Source organism: Panonychus citri, unplaced genomic scaffold, assembly GCF_014898815.1.
Source record: "Panonychus citri isolate SS breed McGregor unplaced genomic scaffold, ASM1489881v1 Contig00096, whole genome shotgun sequence".
Lineage (NCBI taxonomy): Eukaryota > Metazoa > Arthropoda > Arachnida > Trombidiformes > Tetranychidae > Panonychus > Panonychus citri.
In genome coordinates, this window is record NW_026515501.1 from 380,389 (window position 1) to 404,143 (window position 23,755).

General features: G+C 29.2%; 2 protein-coding genes across 2 annotated transcripts; one reads left to right on the forward strand and one right to left on the reverse strand.

The window, feature by feature from the left end:
• The first annotated feature begins 373 nt into the window (after window positions 1-373).
• LOC128388254 (maspardin-like) lies at window positions 374-3,200 on the forward strand. Its single transcript, XM_053347637.1, has 4 exons — window positions 374-505; window positions 839-1,324; window positions 1,589-1,811; window positions 1,908-3,200. Exons 1-4 carry the CDS (start codon window positions 495-497, stop codon window positions 2,322-2,324), a joined length of 1,137 nt encoding a protein of 378 aa, XP_053203612.1. The 5' UTR covers window positions 374-494; the 3' UTR covers window positions 2,325-3,200.
• LOC128388250 (serine-enriched protein-like) lies at window positions 3,201-23,274 on the reverse strand. The gene is made up of 6 exons (XM_053347630.1): window positions 22,216-23,274; window positions 21,670-22,090; window positions 20,141-20,258; window positions 6,769-6,926; window positions 5,383-5,703; window positions 3,201-4,799 (listed from the first exon to the last, which is right to left on the reverse strand). The coding sequence occupies exons 1-6, from the start codon at window positions 22,737-22,739 to the stop codon at window positions 4,323-4,325; spliced, it is 2,019 nt and encodes a 672-aa protein (XP_053203605.1). The 5' UTR covers window positions 22,740-23,274; the 3' UTR covers window positions 3,201-4,322.
• Window positions 23,275-23,755: the final 481 nt, after the last annotated feature.

Here is a 23,755-nt window from a genome sequence, read left to right on the forward strand (position 1 = left end):
ATTGTAAACATTGAATGAAAAACTTTTCCTTTTGTATAACTTTCACTTTTTGATACACAAATTGATTAATTAATTGATTTCTCTTGGGACCTGTTAAAATCTTGACATTAAATTAAAAATTATTCTTTGACAATTAAATTTAATCAATACAAGAAAAATTAGAAGAAACTTTTCTCAACCCAATCACCATGAAAGAATCAATCACAACAACAACCATCAAACCAACGAAAATCAACCTCAAACTAACCCATAGCAATTCCATAACTAATTAACTAACCAATTAATCAATTCTTTTAATCGTAATTAAAATTAATTGTTAAATTAAATTTTCTTTTTCAAGAAAAGCGCCATTTCCAGCGCTCCCTACATTTCCTATTGGCCTCTTAACTCACCTGGTTGTTGATGTTGATTTATTTTGATTTAGTTAATTTTGTTTACATTTTCTTCATGATTAACATGCTCATAGTTGTCTTATAATCAACAATTAACAAGAAATGTCTAATTTGTAAGTATCTAAATGAGTTTAACTGTTAAACGGTTTTATTTGTCTCATGTGTTTATGTTATTCAATCAGAATGGGAATTTTTTTCCCTGACAATTTCTTATTGACTTAACATTTTCATTGTAGTATTTAGGTTTAATTTATTGATTTGATTTAATCATTTCAATTTGACAGCATGTTAGATAATCTTTACACTTTCTTTTCCTTTGTTTCATCTTCTTTTTTTTCTATGGTTTCGTTTTCTTATGGATTTACATGTATAACAAATAAGTTAAATAAATAAATAAATTTCCTTTTCACCTTCTCATTTGGTGATTTGTTTTTCTCGTTTTCTAGTTTCAATATCGTCTCTGGTACTAGTGGACTTTGGAGCAGCGATTTATCAAATGGTGAAGCTTATCAGTCTTTTCGAGCCAGTATACCACAGAGAAAGGTTGTAGTTGATGCCGATGGTCTCAAGTCCTGGACACTTTACGATGCTGGGCCTAAAGAGATTACCTGTCCTTTGATTTTTCTTCCTCCCGTTTCCGGAATAGCAGATATTTTCTTCCAACAGATCACTTTTCTAAGCAAGATGGGTTATCGTGTAATCTCCGTTGAATATCCAGTCTATTGGTCACTCAGAGAATTTGTCTATGGGTTTTTTAGACTCATTGAACATCTTCAACTGGATAAAGTTCATGTTTTTGGTGCTTCTCTTGGTGGTTTCTTGATACAAAAATTTGCCGAGCTTACGTCAAGATTTCCTCGTGTCCAGTCATTTATACTATGCAACAGTTTCGCGGACACAGCAATATTTCATCACACAGATTCTGCAATGTTGTAAGTTGAAATGAGTTTAGAAAATCCATAAACTTGGTTGATTATAAACATCAACAACTTTTAACAAGAATGGAAAACACAAAATGATTCATTTGAATTTGGATTCATTTCTTGAAATTGGAATCGACCAAAAATAGAATCAATCCTCTTGTCCAATAATCAATCAATTTTCCAACCTTGTCATAAGAAAATTATTGTGACAAATTGTTATGATGTTGATAAATTTGACAAATCATTTATCTTTCCTTGATTTATTCCTGTTAGATTCTGGATGATGCCGCCGATTATATTGAAAAGGATGATCATGGGAAACCGATCATTGGCAATACAGACCCGGGATAAAACCATCCAAGATTCAATTGATTTCATGAGTGAACGACTGGAAAGCCTGACACAACAAGAATTAGCCTCCAGGCTGACAATCAATTGTGTCAGCTCTTACGTTGATCCTAATGAGTTACGAAAAATTCCTATTACAATTTTAGATGTAAGTCTTTTAATCAATCAATTATCATCTAATTTTCTCTCCATTCAAATAACTAAACTAATCTCTTTCCTATTATTAATTGTTTTTCTCCCAAAGGTTTTTGACAAGTGTGCAATTAGTGAACGGGTGAAACAAGAGCTCTACAGAATGTATCCCACCGCTAAGCGAGCACATTTAAAGACTGGGGGCAATTTTCCCTATCTAAGTAGACCCGATGAGGTTAATATGCATATTGTGATTCACCTACGACAATTTGAAGGTACCCGTTTCTCAGCTAAACTTGAATCAACCAAATCGATTGACAATTTGTCACCTTCCCACTTACTACCCGAAAATGGATCTACAAGTAACGAGCTTAATAGTGACAATTTGGACGAGGATCAAGAAAACTGTAAAAATGAACCAAACCAGGAGAATAAGATAAATCAAGAAGCTCAATTAAAAGGAAAAGATGATTTCCAATATGAAGATGATTACAACGAGGAGAAAGGTTTACTCTATGATGTCTCATGACTAGCACTGCCTCCGGCATCATTATCATCCTCATCTTCATTATTACCATACCCGTTACGACGCCGACAACGATATGAACAAATTAAACTCAAATCGAAGCAGTTAAATCCTTCATCTGAAATTTGAATCTATTCATCAAGTTTATACACATAAATGATTAGAATTATAGTTTTGTTAATTAATAGATGATAGTTTTAACTTTTCGACAAGTTGATCGTGAGATTATTATTGGCATCATTTAACCATAAATTTGATACATTTTTAGATTATCAACAATCAAAGAAAGAGAGAGAGAGAAAACAAAAGTTACAATTTATTAATCGAATGTGCCTCAACATTTCCAATTGAGAAAATCAATCAATTACTAACAATTTTCTTAATCAATCTATTTTCTAGCACAATCAATTGTACACTTATATTATTGAAAATTAATGTTTCTTCAGATTGATTGTGAAAAATATGATCAAAACAATCAACACAATCAACAGTATTCATTCATATTGATTCATATAAATCAACCAACTGGATTGGAATCAATTGTATTCAGTATTGTCCATTAACCTTAACCTATGCCTGATTATTAACTATCACCCAAGATAATTGTCATTGAATCATCATCACCAACATCACCAACATCATCATCATCATCATCACCCTGATTTATATTATCATGCTGTTTGCTAACGACAACAATTAATTTACCTCCTGATGTGAAGAGGTTACAAAGAAAATTAATCAACTTGATCAACGGTTAATGAACAAAGGACTGAGAGAAACAAGTAACTACAATGAAAAATTGATTAAATGATTAAGTCCATTGTGATTTATTATTCCGATAGTAAAAAAAACATGATGAATTAATCAAATCAATTCTAATCATTGATTTCCATACATTATTTATTTGATTTACTATTAATTATTAGTAATATACATGTACATGTATCATCCAATTGTTCACATTGAATCTTTGGCATTTTCTTTGATCATAATTAGTTGATCAACAATCAATTATATATATATGAGATTTTAACAGAATATCACAAAATACAATTAACAAGTGAGAGGAAAATTAAATTACAATTAAAGTTAAGAGAAAACAGAAATTAGACAAAAATGAATTGAAAAAGTTTAGATTCAATTAGAATCAAAATATAATCAAATTAACTAATTAAACTTTTTAATCTCTAAAGAATTGATTATTACTTGGGGCTAATCATACAATTAGTTAATCATATTTGATTAAATGAATAATAATTCACTTATTTTAGTTTAATTGTTTCATCAAGTTAAAATAGTTTTGATTATAATTTGATTTTGCTTTAGGTGGTTTGGTTTTCCAGTTCGTGTCATAACAATTAAGGGAATTGTTGTTGAAAAAATAATTGATTATTTTGGTTAAATTGTTGTTTACACTTCTATCTGGATAATAAATTGATTTACGAATTGATTAAAATGGTTAACAATTTAATCAAAACGTTTGACAATTAGTTGCGAGGTGTTAATATGTTTAATCTGTTGGAAGTACAATTGATTAATTAGATTTTGATTATTGATTATTACCAATATATTAATATTTATGTAGAAAAATGTTTCTTTTGATTTAGTAAATATAAATAAATTATTTTAACAATTAATGGAAACAATTAAAATATTAATTGAAAGCAAAAAAAGAAATGAAAACTTATACGATTAAATTGGTATTACATTTCAATTAATTGTACCAATTGGATTAGTTAATGATTGATAAATATTACATTAATTACGAATCCGATTTTGTAAGAGTATAGATTACAATTAGTTAATTAATTAGGTATCACGGTAATTAATTCACTTTCGGGCACAAACTGAGACCACAACATTGACCATTAAAAATTACAATTTAATACAAATAAGCGATTTGTTAACAAACAATTAAAAGAAGATGAATAACAATTAACACAATTGGAATGGAATTTTGATTTTTTTTTTCTCGATAATCGAGTTAATTAACTCGATTAGTTAATTAGAATCAAGTAAAGTTTTCGCTCTTCTAAAAGGACGAGATGCTTTTCGTTTACCAATCTTATCCCTCCAACTTTTATCCTTTTCTTTGGGTTTACCCTTTGATTTATCCTCTTTATTATTACAATTAGAATCTTTATCTTTACTAATTAACTTATCAATCATTTTATCAACATCGGTACTCTCCTTACGGCCGATAATGGCTCCACCGGAATTTCCGGTTCCACTGCCACCACCACCTCCGATTGATCCTCCACTTAATTGGCTTCCACCGTTAATTGTGATATGATTTAAATCACTGTTTGAAATATAACCAGAGGTTGATGTTGATGCTGATCTTTCCGATCGAGCTGCTGATTGTTGTTGTAAATTAAGTAAATCACTTCCGGCGATATTCAGAGCATGAGGAAGTGTCATCCTCCTGAACCGATTGGGTGATTCAATTTTATGCAGATCAACACTTCGAGGATCAGCCTGAGCAATTAAAACACATCAAATCACAATTAGAATTTCAATTTAATCATCTTAATACAATATAATTCCTAATTCCTCATAATAAAACCTCTTAAAGTTACTCGATAATTTCTCATGATGACTAAATTTTCAGACTTTTTCATATCATTTGATAGCTTATTAAATTATCGAGCGCATAATATTATCAATAAATCTGATTAATAAATTGTATCAATAGTTATGATCAGTTTTTTTTTCATTGTTTAACCAATGAATTTAATAATCTATCAATCACTTCATGAACCAGTTAATTGTTATTGGATTGAAACTTAATCTTTACTATTGAAAATATTAAGAGGTTTAAATATTAATGATTATAATGTAACAATGATCAACAATAATCATCAACATTAATAATGCTAATCTGATTATGTGATTAAATTTTGTTTCCATCAAAATGATGGATTGAAAAACTTTGATCTATTAATGAAATTGTTCATCTTTCGATATTTTTATCCATCATTTTGAATAAAAAATGGAAACATTAACTTTTTCTGTTGATTTGGTTCCCTTTCAAAGTTTATGAATATCTTTTTCCTCTTACCTGGAAAGCAAGTGCATTCATGATAACATGATCAGGAACTACTCCCAGTGGATGAACTTCCCTCATCAATACAGTTGCCGGTATCTTGTAAAATTCAATACACTCAAAAAATCCCGACATGACCTCACGAAGATCGGTTGACCCACCAGGTGAGGCATCACAGTAACGCTGGGACCATGAAAGGGCAGCATGAAATTTGGTCAACTCATCGGCTTTCAGCTCTTCCCGAGAAAGGATCAGACGGACAACGTGTTCAGGTAAAAGGGTAAACGAACCTAAACTAAGGACATCGTTTCCATGTTGATCAACATACTCAAGAACCTTGAAAAATAATTGACAAAAAAGAGAGAGATAATAAAGTAAACGATCAAATGAAATTAAATTTCAATTTCCTTCGAAAAGGAAACGGAAATGATGCTGAAAAATTTTCTTCTTCATTGATCACAAGTTTTCAATGATAATGATGAGTGAGGCAAAATTAAAAGGTAAACATTCAACTTTTCATTATTTATTGATTAATAAATTTCAATACAACCCTTCAAGTGATTACATTGATTAATAGTTGATTTAGCAAATGATTAACTGATTGTCAAGCCTTTTTTTTATCACTCTAATCATCAAATGTTGAACATGAAAAAAAAACCTATTGACTTTTTTTGTGAATTGAAGTAACATGAGACTGACAAGCATTGTGTTTGTTTATCAACATGACAACAAGTGGATGAAGATGTTGAAGATGATAATGAAAGTGATGAGGATGAAAAAGGTGTGGTAATGATGAAAATGAAGGAAAAAAAAGTTGATTGTCTGAAATTTACATGCTCATCATGAACATTATGATTATCATGATGATGATCACTTATTAAAAACAGATTGTTAGAATTGATTATTTCCATTTTGTCAATTCCAAGGTTATAGAATCTATTTTCATCCATATTCTGAAAAAATTTCATGGTGATGACTGAACAAAAGTGATGATGATGATGAGAAATTCAATTTAAATTATTACATTTGAAAAAGTTCAATTCTGATTGAATGAATATAAATAGAAGCTGAAAATCAAAATTAAAGTAAATAAATAATTTAACAACAATCGTTTTTTTTTCATCTTGATGATAATCAAATTAAATCAACTAAGTAGCAACATTCAGATGAAGATTATTAACTTTTCAAAGATTATCATTGATTATATTAAACTTCAGTAATTATCATTAAATTATTAATCAAATATGATTATGCTATCAATTCACTAATATGATCAAGGTAACAATGTAGTTCTGAAAAGGTTCATTTAGAATGCTAAGTTAATTTGTAGACATTTCAACAGAAATTTGCAGAATTTTTTTCGATATTATAATTAACTAATAGCTTAATTGTTGGACTTACCCGTTGGACGAGTGACTTTGTACATTTGTATTGAATATATCGCTCGGCCGAAGCCAATAAGGCGCAAACTGTATCAACGGTTATACAACAAGATACAAAACCTAAACAGGCTCTTCTTAGTTCATCTAAACCATAATAATCAGCGGCATTTAGTAAACCTTTAATTGGATTGAAATAAACGAGAACAAAGTTGATAATTAGTTAATTGTATGAAATAGATGTGAAAAAATATCAAATATATTAATTATTATGCTTTTGAAATACTTTCGGGATTATATTTATTATTATGTTGAAATAACCTCTTGAAACTGAATATGTTATCATTTGTATAAGTCTCATGTAACTTTTCATTCTGGTTTCATGTTAGTTTCAGAGCTAAGTCATGATAATATTAAATATGATAGACTCGAGAGGATAGTGGATGTTATCTAATTTCAATATTCCATTTGAATTAGTCTTGATGAAATTACATGATAACAAAAGAGAGAGAGAGAGAGAGAGAGAGAAAGAAAGGAAAAATAAAACAATAACAAATATTGATAAAGATGAAACGAAAAATTCTGAGTTGAATTTTCTAGTTAATAGATACAAATATGATAATCAGAATGTTTTTCAAATTGTTTTCGGTTCAAGCATAGATTAACAGTTCATCACGAAATCATCAAGATGAGATATAAATATAACTTGGAATTTTCATTTAAATGATTAATCAGCTCTGATTATCAATTGAAATTTTATTGTGCATCATGAGATCGCTTGGGTTATTTCATCGCCATGGTACAGACATTTATGGGATCGGAAATTCACATGGTTGACATTATCTTTTGATACTCTTACACTTATGCTTAATGGCAATATAATGTTATCATTGTGATGGAATTTTAGGGGAAAAAAGATATCAAACACAGGCTCAAGTTCACCAGTCATGATAGTTTATGAACAAAGATAATGAATCCTTTCAAATGAGATTATGTAATTTTTTCCCTGAACCAGAAAATGGAACAACAACAATAAACCAATTTGAAACAATGTCATTCGGAAGGAGCACAATTGATAACGAATGTTGATAGTAAATCATAATTATCAGAATGTAGGCTGATTTACATGGTCTATGAGTTCAATTTCTTGAAAAAATTGATAAATAAATGAATTAAAGTGAGACTGGACTTGGAATATATAAAATAAAATCTTGGAAGATAAAAAAGTTGATTTCTTTTCTTTAAATTTAAGCCCATCAAATCCATTGATATCATGTTCTTTGTTTCTTATATTAATACTTTGATATTGAATTCGCTTGAATCAACACCATGAAAATGATGATCATCTAACTGAGAAAATGAGATTAAATTGAAAGGACATTTCAAGATACATCAAAAGGTTTGGACACTTCTGGGAATCTAAATAATCTAGTTTACTTTTTGTTGTTGTTATCATAATGTCCACTTCTAATGTTTTGTCCACCATCTCTCTCTCTCTCTCTCTCTCTCTCTGCCTTCTTTCTTTTTTCTTGGTGTGTTATGATTCCAAATTCTGACCGGGAATTTTACTTCCCTTCGTAGATAATAATACAATATTGATGTAAGAGACAAAAATCACCGAGGTAATACCTTTAAGTTGAACATCAAAAATTTATCAGAATTGAGTCAACAAACTCAACATGAAAGGTTCAACTTTGACTGAGTTAACTCAGGATTTGGAGGAAAAAGCTCATGAAGATAAAAATCTAACCTTATCACTAGCTTGATAATGGTTCTAGATGATAAGGTGAAAATTGTCTCGATTAAATTATTTAAATGGGTTTAGTGGCTTGATAAAATGATGATAAAGTATTAAGGTAACATTGTTATTCACAATTCATGTTGTTAATGTAACATTGGCAAACTATTAATAATTTAAAGTTATCATGTTGATTCAGTTGTAAAAGAGGATGAACTTGAATGAGTAAGAAAATTTTCTGTATTCAGAGCGATAAACAAAAAGGTATCCATCATGTATTTGTTATCAATATAAAACTAGGTCAGTGTGACAACTTGACGAAAAATTCAGAGCCGATAAATTGTAAGAACAAAAGATATCCAGGTGAATATTCAATCCCTGTGGTGTGAATTTTTCACCGCAAAAATTGTGATTCCATGAAAGTAATAAAAGACTGGAAAAAAAACTCTAAATTTTTGCCTTGCATGTAAAAGGAAGTTTGTATTCAGTGATCTTCATCATCTTCTACATGAAGATTGATAAATATATGATGCATCATGAATTATGAAGATAGAAAGAGAGAGATGATGACGAAAGAAATTCTGACGATAATGATGATGAAAAGAAGATGATAGAAAAGTGGAAAATTGAATAAGAATGAGCTTCTGATATGAATATGATGAATTTAGGAGCAAAAAATATGCAAATGAATTTGGAAACAAGGTAAATATAATGTATTAGATAAATACATTATCATGGAAGAGAGGAAATAAAAGTTCTGAGAAGAAAAATATTATTCCAAGTTAGAACTTTATTTTTTTATCATCTCTCTCTCTCTCTCTCTCTCTCTCTCTCTCTCTCTCTCTCTCTCTCTCTCTCTCTCTCTGGTTTATTTTGGTCAAAAGTTTTTTGGATTCTCTTTCATGGTGAACAGATGATGAAGTTCATTAAATATAATGAATGTTAACCTCAGAACTTTTTACCTCTTCCACCACCTCAACATCATGTTGAGGCTCAGATTTATAGCTGAATGAATCCCCATGAATCTTATTCTGGTATAATAATAAATTCTTACCATGAAGTTATCACCAGCATTATCTTCATGTCAATGGTAAGGAAAATTTTGTCATCCTATTTCTCAGGTATTTCAATTGTTTTCCTGTTCAGTTAATCATTCATGGTGATGATTATTATTTATCATGTTTACCTTTAGTATTTCTGTTCATCTGATTCACTCAAGTTCAATTTAAATAATAGCATCCAATTTAAAACCCTATGAATAGAAATATGAATATACAGTTATCGTCATGCAATCAGATATGAAAGAAAACAATAATCAATGAATTTAACATGATTTTACCTTCATCATGAATTTATTAAGTAGATGAACTTTTTAATATAACAATCAGAACTTTTTTTCTTTTCAATTGTTGCTGAATTTGCTACAGCAATTTAGAAAACTGCAAACTCTTGAAATTACTCAAAACATTTGACTGATTATTCTGATTATTGGTTAGGATTTTCATGATGGACACTCATGATCAATGATCTTGATTCTAGTTCTTTATTTATTTTGTATTCACTTTCATCTCTGAACCTTCATATAGCTTTCAACTCTATCATCATTATTATTATCATGCTATTCAATTCACCATGTCAAGAACTTTTTTTTCAATCAACATAAGATGATGAAAATATCATAATCATCATCAATTTACCTTAGATCCAATTAAATATATCGGTTAAAATTCAAGTTCCGACAGACAGATAATACAATTTCTGACCTTTTACCATGAACAACAATGGACATTGAATATTATCTGATAATAATAGCTGAGTTATTCGGGATAATATTATTATTATATCAATGATAATAATGATTGATGAATTATATATAATTCAAGCCAATGAAAATATAATAGTTAACATGGTTTTATGATTGATTGTTAACAATTAAAGTTATCCAGTATGATTTTAATCAATTTTGCTTAAACAAAACGAGCTCATTGTCATTATAATGAAAAAAATTCATTCTCTGTCTATAATTTGATAAATTTTCATCTATTAATAAATTCAATATTAGAATGAATCATTTTTTATACTAATCATTAATTGTTCATCTAAATTACTGATGATTTAAAATGAGAATCAATTCCTTGGGAATGGATATTTTTATTTGTATGATAACTGGAAAAAATTAGGATTCTGAATACATGATAATGTTAATAATCATCATGAGCGTATCTTAAAGGTTTTATATACTTGAATATCATGGTTACTCATGTGAACTCAGGGTATTATTATCATCATCACTGATGAAATGAAAATTATGTTAATTTTTTTTCTCATTGTTCATCAATGTAAAATGAATGATAAGAGGACTCATGAGGATTACTGTTAATGACCCTTAAAATGTTATAAATAACATTGAAAAAAGTGATAAAAGTTGATGAAGAAAGAAAAACTCTGAGAAATGAACACAGGGAGATGATGATTATTTCATGATGATGATCAACCAGCTTATCCGATGCTAATGATATAAAAAATATTAGCAATAAATGTTGTATTAATTTTTATGATGACGATGAAACATTCAGATTATTTCAGATATTTGATAATGTTGAGAAAATTTTATTGCTCTGAACATAAGCTTGTTCAATAATAAATTCAATATGAAATTAAGTTATCTTATTTGTCAAGAAATTCAATGAAGGCTCATTGATTTCAACTAATCTCTGAATCACATGGGTGGGTGATGGTTAAAGAGGATTATCATATTGTAATTACTTGTTGATGGTGATTAGCTTAGGAGCTAGATTAGCACTAAAGGTGATGATGTTTTCTTGGTTCATCATCATCATGTAGTGTTGGCGATGTGTGTGTGTTATCATGAGGTGGAAGATCAATGATGAAAAGAAAGTATCAAGGTTAAAGAGGAAAGTTTTTCTCTATTCGATCGATAAATTTACCTGATGATGAACTTTCATGTTCTATCTTTTCATTTGAATGCGCAACGAGAGAGAGAGAGAGAGAGAGAGAGAGAGAGAGATGATAATGATGATAACTAACTCTGAGATAATCATTAGGAAAAAGGAAAAAATTTCCATGTAATTTGGTTGAAATGATTGCAATTGATTGAATTTATGTTGATCTAAAAGTTTATGATGAGCACAAAATAACAAGTCAAATGAATCATAACCTGAACTGAATTTATGAATTATTATTACCCATGAATTAGTCAGAGTTTTGTTAAGCTATTTTTTCATCTAAAGGAATAGTTTAGAATTCAGGGTTAAGATAATTTCTGATTCTTTGATTTTCGCCTGTTGCACTTTCACCATGTTAAAACTTTTCTTTTTTCTCTCTTTCTATTTTCAAGACCAGAACTTTTATCTTGTTACTTTTTCATCTTCTTTTCCTTCAAAGATATTCAATTTTTCAATATAATCTCATCCATGATTCATCTCATTGATTCGCTGAGAGATTCTCAGATTGCAGAAGATTTTTTTCTGTGCCTTCTTATTTATTAGAATTATCTATTCATTTATGATTCATTTTCCATGGACTCAGAGTGACATGATTGTTAAACTTTTACGAGATTAGTTATGCTTGAACATCGACAAAGAAAACAAGGTCAACAGTTATGTCCATCTCTTTTTTATCTTCATGAAGCTTGACAAAAATCTTCATGAAAAAAAGATTATTTACATTTTCCTTGAATAATATCTATCATCATCATGTTAATCAGAATAACTCAGGGAACTCTCATAAGTTCTGATTATAATATGAACAGAGTTTACGATCTTAATATAAACAGAACACTTGAAATGCTCAAGGAGAAGACAATTCTCCTTCTCTCTCTCTCTCATTCAGAGTGAAAGTTTAATTTCTTTTGATGAAATAGGTAATAGTTTCTCATTTTGAATCGAGAGAAGAGAAAAAAAAAGATATCGAAGGAAAAAGTTCTAATATCATTAGTTTCCTCAATGATATTCTAACCCAGGCGAAAGTTCTGATATTCATTCATTCATTATATCTCATGTTTCACTTTTCACATGAAAGAATTGCTATCAAAAAGATATTACTTTTCATTATTTGTACCTTGTATCTCTACCTTAGGCATAGGAGGGTGAAAATCTTATGAGAAAAAAGTTCTAACCTCTCATTACTGAACTAAATTCTTGTCATAGATATGGAAGGAAAAATCTGATGGCAAAACTAAAACTCAAAATGAAAATTGTGCTCGAAAAATAATATTCAGTATACATATTACTTCATAGACCAATCAAAGTTGAGTTCTAATTATGAGAAAGTTATTTAAATTCATCAGGAATCTGAATCAATCTTTGAGTAATTGTCAGAAATCTGAATATTGATCAGAGAAACTTAGTTAATTAATAATCAGAAGCGATTTTACCATGAAAATTTATTCATAAACTAAATCGTTGACTTTGTTCATCACCATGGTGGTGAAAATTAACAGGAGGAATGTTAATTAGTGAGGATTTTTGATTGAACATGATGGGGGAAATGGTTAAGTAATTTCTCCATGATAAAGATGAAAAAACGATGAAAAATTATTCATCATGATAAAATTGAGATGGATTATATTATATTGAATATTAACAAAGTGAACTTAGCTGATTTAATAAGTTCATAGTTGATAATTATAATTGTTTCCACCTATGGGTTGAAACTATTTGTCACCATGATAATTGTTTGAATTCATCATGTTGATTAGTTTTGAACATGAAAGGCTGGATGGATAAAAAGTTCAGGCTTGAAAATAGCCTCAAGGTGATGATTTCTGGTTCATTTTCAGGTAAATTCTGATTTTGAATCTGTAACATGTAAATATGTTGTAATATGTATTTATGATAACGAGTGAGAATAATTTTGATAACCAAATTCTGTACCAGAAGAAGGTGAATTTTTTTTCTTTTATTTTATCAGAATCATTTTTCACTCTTTTTATCCGGAAATTGTTTCATTTTGTTTCAAATTTTCATGATAAGGCTATTCTTCATTCACACTATCTGTTTGAACTTCTCACTCAAAATTCTGGTCAAGAATGAGAATTTTTTATCTTTCATGACGAAATTCATTTTCTTATTTACTTGGAACAAAATTCTGCTCATTTTCAAGAAAAGGGGAGATTTTGATCCTCCTTCTCTCTCTCTCTCTCTCTTGATTCTATTATCAATACTCTATGAGGATGACTATCTGATAAAAGATTTCATGATGCTTTTATCTTCTTTCATCAGATTTTCATGTTATTAGGTTATCATCATGGTTTCTGAGTTTAATAGTAAATAATAAACATGATAATAAAATAAAAAGTGATTCAGTTGTTCATTGTTCCCATACACCTTTATTATTTGGAGAGATATTGAAATTTCAGTTCAACATTGAATTTTATGTTTACTTTTTGATGTAAAATAGTTATTACAATTTATCATGATGAATCTGAGCAAGTTCTTGATCAATTGAATTGCAAAATAATACAAACATCTAGACACTCAACTGAACCTGCAACCAGAATTGTATCAATCAGTCATATAATACAATTTATAAACTATTAATAATATGATGTTTGAAACACAAATGATAAACTTTGATTGGTCAGAATTTTTTGATTTTTTCATCATTTAAAATGAAATTATCATAATCATCATGATAACTATGATGATTTCAAACCAAATCAATTGAAATTGAAAGGATAAAATGAAGGCAATGAAAACATAAAGGTAATCATGTTAACTAGTTTACATTGGATAAACAAAGTCATCATCATAGTGATCATTTATTGACTTAGATGATATTGATTATCATCATCAGTTTCATGATCATTATTATTAACACTGGTCAACTGTGGGCTTGAAGAAAGATTAGTTTTAATAGTCATTTCTGTTTCTACATCATTAAACTGTTCCCATGTTAGTTGACAACTGGACACACACACTGGACATTAAGATATGAAAACTTTAGGCTATACTGAGCTAGAAATCAATTACTCAAATTGATTAGGTCATCACTTCATTAGTAATCATCATCAGCAGCAACAGAAATCATATCATTAGCATCATTTGAGGTGAATAACTATCAACATGCAACAATTGCAACTACAATTTCAGGTTGAAATGAAATCAATTGATTACAGGGTAAATCTACAGAAACCCAAATTAACTAATAGCAATTAAAATCTAAATCAACTGATCAAGTTTAATCTTAAGAAAAATAAATAGATTCACTTAAAGACAGTAAATATTGAATCAATTGTTCAATCATCACAATTTAATTAGAGTTTATATTTGTGTATTTTCATTTAATCAAAAGCTTTAAGCAATTAATTTTTCTAACAACAATTACCTCAACTGAATTAAAGTAAATTGTTAATCAGTTGATTAGCAGAATGTGAAAAATCAAATCTTAATCTGTTGTTCATTTTGAGATCAATGTTAATCCATCAAGATTTTAACATTAAAGTCTAAATTGTCCACTAATCATCAATGGTAAACACAAAGTAATCAACTTAATTGTAGACAAAATTGATCAAATACCTTGAAGGCAATAAACAATTCAAATTGTCCAGCTCTTCAAATAATCATCAAACTAATCAAGTTACTTGATTGTGATGCTTTGTGGTAAAAACTAATCAATAATAGTAAAGTTAATATTAAAACAAATTAACTAATCATCATGAAAACTTTTGTACCCAATTGAATTTATATCTTTTGTAATAACTAAATTTTGTTTTATTGATAAGATTTATCTGATTACATGAAAGTTAATCATGATAATCAATGAGATGGAATCAAGAAAAAAAACAAATCAAATCATTGGCAGGAAATATATCTAATAATTTTGACTGAATAACCTGTTGATTGATTTGATTACATTTATGAAACTTTATTTCAAATTGTTAATCATGAATCAGATTAGATTACAAACTGTTGCAATCTAATAATCAAAGGTAATTGATTCAGATTTGAACATTGAAATAAATTGTTAGTTTAAATGATTAAGATGAGTTTATGTTTAACATGAATGGAAAATAGTTTTTCATTCTTGGAAAAGTCGAAATTGAAATTCGAAGGGAAAAAAGTTCTAACCCAATTTTCGTTCCATTCACATGAATGTTAACCTTTGATTATAAATTCTCATATTATTATAACATCAATAATTTATTGGTATTATTTTAGTTTCTATCATAAATTTATTACCTGTTATCTTTTTACAGAGTAGCTGAAATTTGTTTTCAGCATAAAAGTGAAAACCGGAAAAGGAAATGATGACGTGAAAGATTTTTTTTCAAGGAAGTTACTTTTGTCATGAAAGAAAGGAAAACTTAATGAGAAGAGAGAGAGAGAGAAGAATAATTTTCTGATTTTTTACAACTTTTTCTTCATATTCTGTATCGTTTACTTATGATGGTGATAATTGAAATAAATTATTCTAAGTTAACATGAAAATTATTTTCATCATGATAATGGTTATGAGTTAACAATCGTTGCCTCAACTCACCATTTGGTTATCATGATGATTATTGTCTGAATCCCTTGCGGCGAAAAGAATGATAATATAAAGTTCAACCATGGTTCTGTTTCAGTACAAGAGAAACTGAATCCAATGAGAATTTGTTTTAATTATCTTGAAGAGTTTGGGCTAAAACTGGAAGACAGAAAATTAGATGGAAACTTTGAATTTCGAGCAGAAAAATCTACTCAGGTCAGATTAGAACTTTTTCACACCATCGATGTGAAAAGTTCTGAATGAGATGGGATGTGTTTTCCATGACTATGGATGTTACACTTTCCATCTCAATAAATGTTGAATCTGAAAGAAGATTAAAAAAAAAGAAGAGCAAAACTCAATCATGTTCATGATTCCAGAATAAGGTTGAGATTCATTTCTATTGTGATAATTCATGAAATGATCAAGATGGTAAGAAGATGATTATGAGTTTCTATCATGTTCAGTATTTGAAATATGATTTATTGTTGATAATCATTGAACCTTGAATATAATGGTAGTAAATATATAATATCATGAGCGTTTTATTTAATCATGATAATGTTAACGAGCTATGAATATATTCAAGCTCATCATTAGATAATCATGAGAATGTCATCATTAAATCATCAGAATAAAAAATCAATCAGTAAATTAAATAACTATTAGCAATTAGAACAAAGGTAAAGTTCTGGTCTAGAAAAAGTTCAATTTGTCATCTTGATTCAATTTATTTCATGATAATTTTATTAGAAAAAAGCTCTTCATGTTGATCCAGTTATCATTAAGTGATGATAATTTAAGGTGAGTACTTAAGGTAATGTGATAAACAATTGTATCAATCTATTAACAGGTAATCTGAGTTTTTTTTGTCCATTGCAACAACCAAGTTGAATGTTGTTATTGTTATTATGTATTTGCCATAGGGAGTCAACATTTTATGGTTGATGATGAAGATAAACTGAAGATTCTGAGTAACTTAAAAGGATGAAGAAGATATAGAATTAAGTTCACAAAAACTGCTGATGATGAAGATAAAAGGAGTGAGAAAGTGGTTGTATAAAAAAAGGTTAAGTGAACTTATCATATCTCTCTCTCTCTCTCTGTACAATTTATCATTTTTATCATCATTATCATCTTCATCTTTTGACTCCCTCTTTAAGGTATTAATCTTGAATTATCTAGTAGTTTTTATCTTCTCTTCATGATGGTAAATAGAGAAAAGAGAGAAAAAAAGTTCAATCTTCATCATCTTAAGAGGAATCAGGTTAGTTGGTGATGAGGATGATAAAGATGGCGGAGAGAGAGAGAGAGAGAGAAAGTTGTGGGAAGAGAAAATAATGTAAAGGTGAATAAATGGAGAAAGTTATTTACCAGCAAAGAAGACTAAAGATAATGATGATGGAAGAGGAAAAGATTTTCTCATGTCAATGGGATTGAGTTAAAGTCGAAGATGATGTTAACATGATGAACAGGGTGACAAATGAATTAAATCAAATTTGGAATCAATTGGTAGATGTATCATTTTTTTCCTCTTCCTTTTAAAGAGAAACATCTCAATCCATGGGTGGAAAATGAATAGGAAACAGCAAGAAAAGAAGACGACGGAAATCAGAATTGGAATTTCCATCATGATCTTTATCAGGAAGTTGAAAGATGATAAATTCCAACTGAACTTTAAGATTGACCAATGATAGAGTTTTAATTTTATCTTTCGAACATTTTTATCGAAGTGTAAATGATGAAAGTATCATGAGAAAAATAAAGTTATAAGCTTGACAGAATTTTTTTTTCTTCCATCATTATTAACGGTACATCATCATTGTCATACTGAAAGAAAACCAATCTTCATCCTCATCTTCCTGTGTACCTTATCATCCTTATAGTCATCATTTCAAAAGTAATAAAAAAGGATGAGAATACAAGAAATATCTATTAGATTGGTTTCTTTTTTATATTCTCTTAGAACTTATTAGAACTACCAGAAATGATTTCGATAACAATTACGATAAATAATCTCAACCTGTTGATTTTTATGACAATCAGATGAATAAAAAGTTGACAGTAAGAAAAGGTCAAGTATGATTTTGGAGATTTATGATTTCTCAGATATAATCTCGGAAAATCATGAGAATGATTTGAAATCATCATGGAAAAGATTTAAAAATGAAAAATTCATTTCACGATATTCTTGATGATTAACAATAGATGAATCCTGGTTCAATACTAGAATCAGAATCTGGGGGCGGGGGAAGTTCTGAATTGATTCCAATAACGTGATTAACTTTTGATGGCTAAAAATGACTAATTGACAACTGGTAATTAATTAGAGACACGAAATTTATCAGAATCATTTGGTACTTAAATTGATTAACCTGAGATTATGGTTAATAATTAGGCTAAATTACCAATTAGTTGGAGGTTTAGACGAGTCAACAATCAGATTAAAATTGAATCACGAGCAACAATTTAACCGGTTCAATGATCTGGAAAAAGATGAAGTTAATCCATCAGATCAAGCTAATTGTGGTGATGATTAGGATTGAAAAATCGACAAGAAATTAAACTGATTAATTGTTTCATCATAATTTATCAATGAAAATAAGAATTCGAAGTATTAAAAAAGAAAGTTCTGAGTAATTTGGAAAAACAAAAGGAAAAAAGTTCTAACAGTTGAAGAAAAAGAAAAGAGTTCGATTCAATTTTTTTTGTGATGGTTTAATTATCATTGTCAAGGTGATTAACAATACCACTGATTAGCATATCCAACGATATGATGAGGATGATAAACTTTGGTGAAACATTTTCAGGTTCGTGTCAAAGTGTAACCAAAAACATTCATGGTATTCATTGAGTTTATTGTACATTATATGGATTAGAATAAGTTTACAATGAGTTTCCATGGTAACACCAGAATTGATTAAGAGAAAAATATAAATTGTGTATATAATATATAAATAAAGGTGAATAGGAAAAGCTCCAACAATCAAGAATCAGGGTATTCAAAGGGTATTCAGTTTTGTGTAACAAGCTGATGAAAGGGAAGAGAGCAAAAAATTCAATATGAAAAAGGTGAAATCGCCTGAGGACAAAATATACTCGCATTTACATTGATAAATGTTAGTTTACTTTTCTTGCCTCTCATGGAATCATCATTAATGAGATATGAAGATGAACACAACTGATTAACAAATTGTTTACCTTTCAGAAATGATACAAAATCTCATTAATTTGATTGTTCGAAATTGTTGTTCACAAGTTAATTTAGAAATTAATTTAATTGCTTTTCAAGAGTAAACATGAGTTAATTGTTGAAAATTGATTTTCTCTCGTGTTCAGTTAATTATTTTTTTTTGTCTTCTTCTTTCATTAAAAGACAATTAAAATAATCTCATTTAGCTTGAAGTTCGTGGAAAGAAATTAGAAACTTATTAGAACTTTTTTTCGTCGTATTTCTCATTTTCGTCTATTTGGTGTTTGCAACTTGTCATTGTTGCCGAAAATTCAGTCATTAGAACATTATTATTGTTTTTAGAATTTTATTCGACAATTTTTTCCCTCGAACTTGGAACTTCCCTTCAAGTTTCATTTCCTCTTCCCCTTCACGCCCACTTTGAATCTCGATTTTTCATCTTTACACCTAACATGATAATCTAATAGTTTAGATTAAGTGATTGTACTTTTCCTTTTTCGAGAGAAAAATGTTCTAATTTGAAAAGTTCGAGGGTGACAAAATTTTCAGTTCAAATTACAGAAATAAATCGATAAGTAATTTAGATTAACTAATCAGTACCTGTTGCTTTTCATATACTCTCGAAAAAGTAAAGTTCAAAATAACAACAGTTCGAGAAACATTTTCAAAAGTAAACACATTAAAATCCTAATGAAAAAGTCAATTGATTGAATCGAAATCGAAATCAAATGTTAACAATTAGATTGCATGAGAATTCAATCTGAAAATCAGTGGACAAAAAAATGAAATTCCGTCAATTTTAGTTCATTTTCAATTCGAACTGAAAAAATCTACTATCCCTCAATTTTATCAAATAAAATGTAACATTTTCAGTTGTTATTATCACCATAATTTCAGGTATAAGTCCATGATAGTATTGGAATAAATTTTTTAGAACAATATAAAAAAATCAAGTTCGATAAGTAACATTACCTAAAAGTGTTCGTGCTTGAAGTGTAACACATCCAGTGTGAATATATTCAATCAGCTGACGAAATACATCAGGTTCGAACTCCTCGATTATCATAGTTTGATGGCTTTGAACAGTTAACTGATTGTTAGAATACAGAATTCCAGGTAATTGAATGACCAGAATAATTGGACGAGAAAAAGGAAAGAAAAAAAAATTTCCATTAAATTATCATGTTAAATTCATTTATATATAAGACTAAGAGTTATTGCTAGTCAACTCATTTCATGATAGTAAACTCAATCTATGAATAAACTGATTAAGCTTGAAACTTTTCATGATCATTTTACCATGAAACTTCAATTTCAAGGATAACCAAAAATTATGGATACTTTTTGTTTCCAAGATTAAAGTAAACATTGAAATGATATTGATTTTATCCTATTCAGTCTCAACAGTATCAAAGTTCAGACGGATAATCATGTTACACCTTCACCATTATCCACCCACATACTTAATCTTGTTGTTTTCAATTTAACATTCATTTTAATTGATTACAATCAATAGCAATCAAGAGTTGACGATAATTTCACTTGTTATTTTGAGGTTCTATTCAAAAGTTTCAACTGGGAAGGAAAAAAAAAGTTCTTATTGTTGGATAGACATCATCATGGTGAATATTTAATCATCCCTTCAATTTAACTGTTGATAAAATCAAATTGCTTAGTTGATGTTGATCATGATTGTGGGAGGATGATGAAAGTCTCAGATCTTCATGTCTGCATCATGTTGTTATTTTTTCATGGTTGATATTTGAATAAGTTCAGTGTTACAGATAGATAAGAATAGAGAATCAAATCTTTCATCATCTTTACACCTTTAAACGTTATTAGAACTTGTGTAAAATATGATCGGTTTACTCAGCAAATTTTATCTTCATCCTCATCATCCTCATCCTCATCATCTCTCTCTCTCTCTCTTTTCTTATCGATTTTTATCTTTCTTCTCACCTTTCTTTTCGTATTCATCTTAACACTAACCAATCCAATTGGAAAAGTAGCTCTAGAGATGTGAAAGATGAAGATGATGATGGAAGAGAATCTTACCTTGAAAAAAAATCTTCTCTTTCTTAATACTTTCAAAGTCTAAACAATTTTCCCTCCCAACGTCTTATTTTATCTTCTTTTTCATCCTCATCCTCAAGTTTATATATTCCCCATTGAGAATATATATTTTTCTTCAAAAGAAAAAGAGAAGAGAAAAAAACTTCTCTTTTTTTATCTGTTCACTTTTCCCCTCATCATTTTCATCCAACATTTTATACTCTCAGAATTGAGTATATATACTTTCCTTATCCTCATCATCCACCCACTGACAAGTTCATTACAATATCATCATCATCATCATCCTCATAGTAAAAGTAAATAACATGGTCAACAAACAGAGACATAAAAAAAGATCGAAACAACAAATTTTCTTCCATATTGTAAACAAAAAGTGACCATTTGATTGATATCATTTGAAATAGAATTTCAATTTTAAATTGATTTACCTGATGATGATTATGGTGATTGTGATAATGATTAGCTGGAAGTCCATTTAAGGCCGGTTCGGAGCTTCGTTTCAGGAACAACTTTAATTTTGTCTCTTTACTGGTCTCACGAAATTTTTTACTCTTAGAGTATTTTAATTGTTTCTCCCTCTGTGAATCATTACTATAATGAGTATCCCCACTGTCACCTTCACGAGATGAAATAACGGAAGAGGATAAATTGCCAGAGGCAAAGCTACTATTACTATTGTTGATGTTGGTATTGTTCATCAGGTTATTTGAATTGTTTATACTATTAACATTATCTTTGTTGGCAGAGTTTGTATTGGTCAAGCTATTGTTTGATTGGACACTATTGGTCATTGATGATAGGACACTTAATTGATTCTGCTTGTGGGCATAAAGAAGTTTGTGAAAAGTTCTGATAGATGGATTGATAGAGAGAAAGAGAGAAAAAAAACAAAATCGAAATGAAAATAAACAATCAAGTTCGAGAATAACAGAAAAAGAAATTGGCAATTAGAGATTTGGAAATATTCACATTACCTGCTTCGAGCTGCAAGTACTGAACGAACTGCACAAACGGGTTCTCGAGTCTCACCGACCAAAAAGGTCACATCACAAAGTTCAGGCATTGAGGCTAAAAACTTCATATCTTCAGCAAGTCCTGATTTATTTTCGTAAACTGAATAATCTGTTTCATATTCATGGTCAATCAGATCATCCTGGGAATCCTGAGGAATGATAAAATTACCATGAAGAGGTGAATGTGAATGGATTGTTGCTGATTTTGTTGGCGATGAACTAATTGTTACATTATAAGAATCGATTGGACAATTATCTTTATCTGTTGATGCGTTAATTATGATTATATTGTGGTTATGATGATGATTGTAACCACTTGAAGTTTGTTGATCATCATCATCATTTGTTTCACCAGCATCATCGTCATTATAAGTTTGTTGTTGTTGTTGTTCATCATTAACTGAATTTACATTTTCTTGATCACAATTAGCCAGTAGTTGATTAAGAAGATTATCATCAAGAAAGGCTAAATCACCTGACATCATATGTGAATAACAATTAAGAAACTGTTGATGATTTTTGATGATAATTAAACTTGAAAGTAATTCATTAAATTACACCGATTGAATTACAAATCATTTCACCTTAATTGTATTTTAAAACTGTTAATCGTTTAATAATTTAAATAGGACATTAACAATCACTTAATTGTTGTTGCAATGAAAAGACAATCACATGGAGAGTAACCAACAATCAACACAATCTAATTTATTGATTGTTAATCTTGTTAATCATTCAAAATGATTGATATTGAAAAATGATGTACAAAAAACTAATTGTTGCATTTGTCCACAATTAACTTTGATCTAACTGTTAATTGGTTTGATTTAAAATCAATTTGATTGTTACATGATTATTAAAGTGATGACAATAAATTTTTTGGTGATAATGGTAAGTGATGAGGATGAAGGACGATGATGAAAATGATGAGGCAACAACAAGAAAAAAAAGGATAAGGATAAAAAAGGATGAGGATAAAAGTAGAAATGGAAATACAAGAATGAGTCAGATGATGGAGATGAAGATGAAGATGATGAGAAAATGATGATAACTGAGACTCATGCTCAATGATTCTTGTTGATTCATTGCATCGTCTCATCTTCAACTATTTTTTATTTTATCGGAATCATCATCATGGTGATGATAATATTCAATTATTGGTCCTTTCTAATGGCCAATTATCATAATCAAAGATAAAAGCATTATCAGGTTCATTCTCAATTCCATGAAATCTGAATTTCGAATTTTTTTCTCGACTTTTTTTCTGTCTCTGGTTTTCCTCTTCATCGTCTTCTTCTCATCTTCTCCATGCTATTTTCGTTCGCCCTTCCCTCTCCCTCTTATCATCTTAGTCTTTCTTTTCTCTATTTTCGTTCATCTTCCTTACTACCTCTCTCTCTCTCTCTCTCTCTCTCTCTCTCTCGCTCTTCCTCTCCTTCTCTTACCTCCCTCTCTTTGCTTCTCTTTCTTCCTTCATCATTTCACTTTCTTTTTTTTCCTG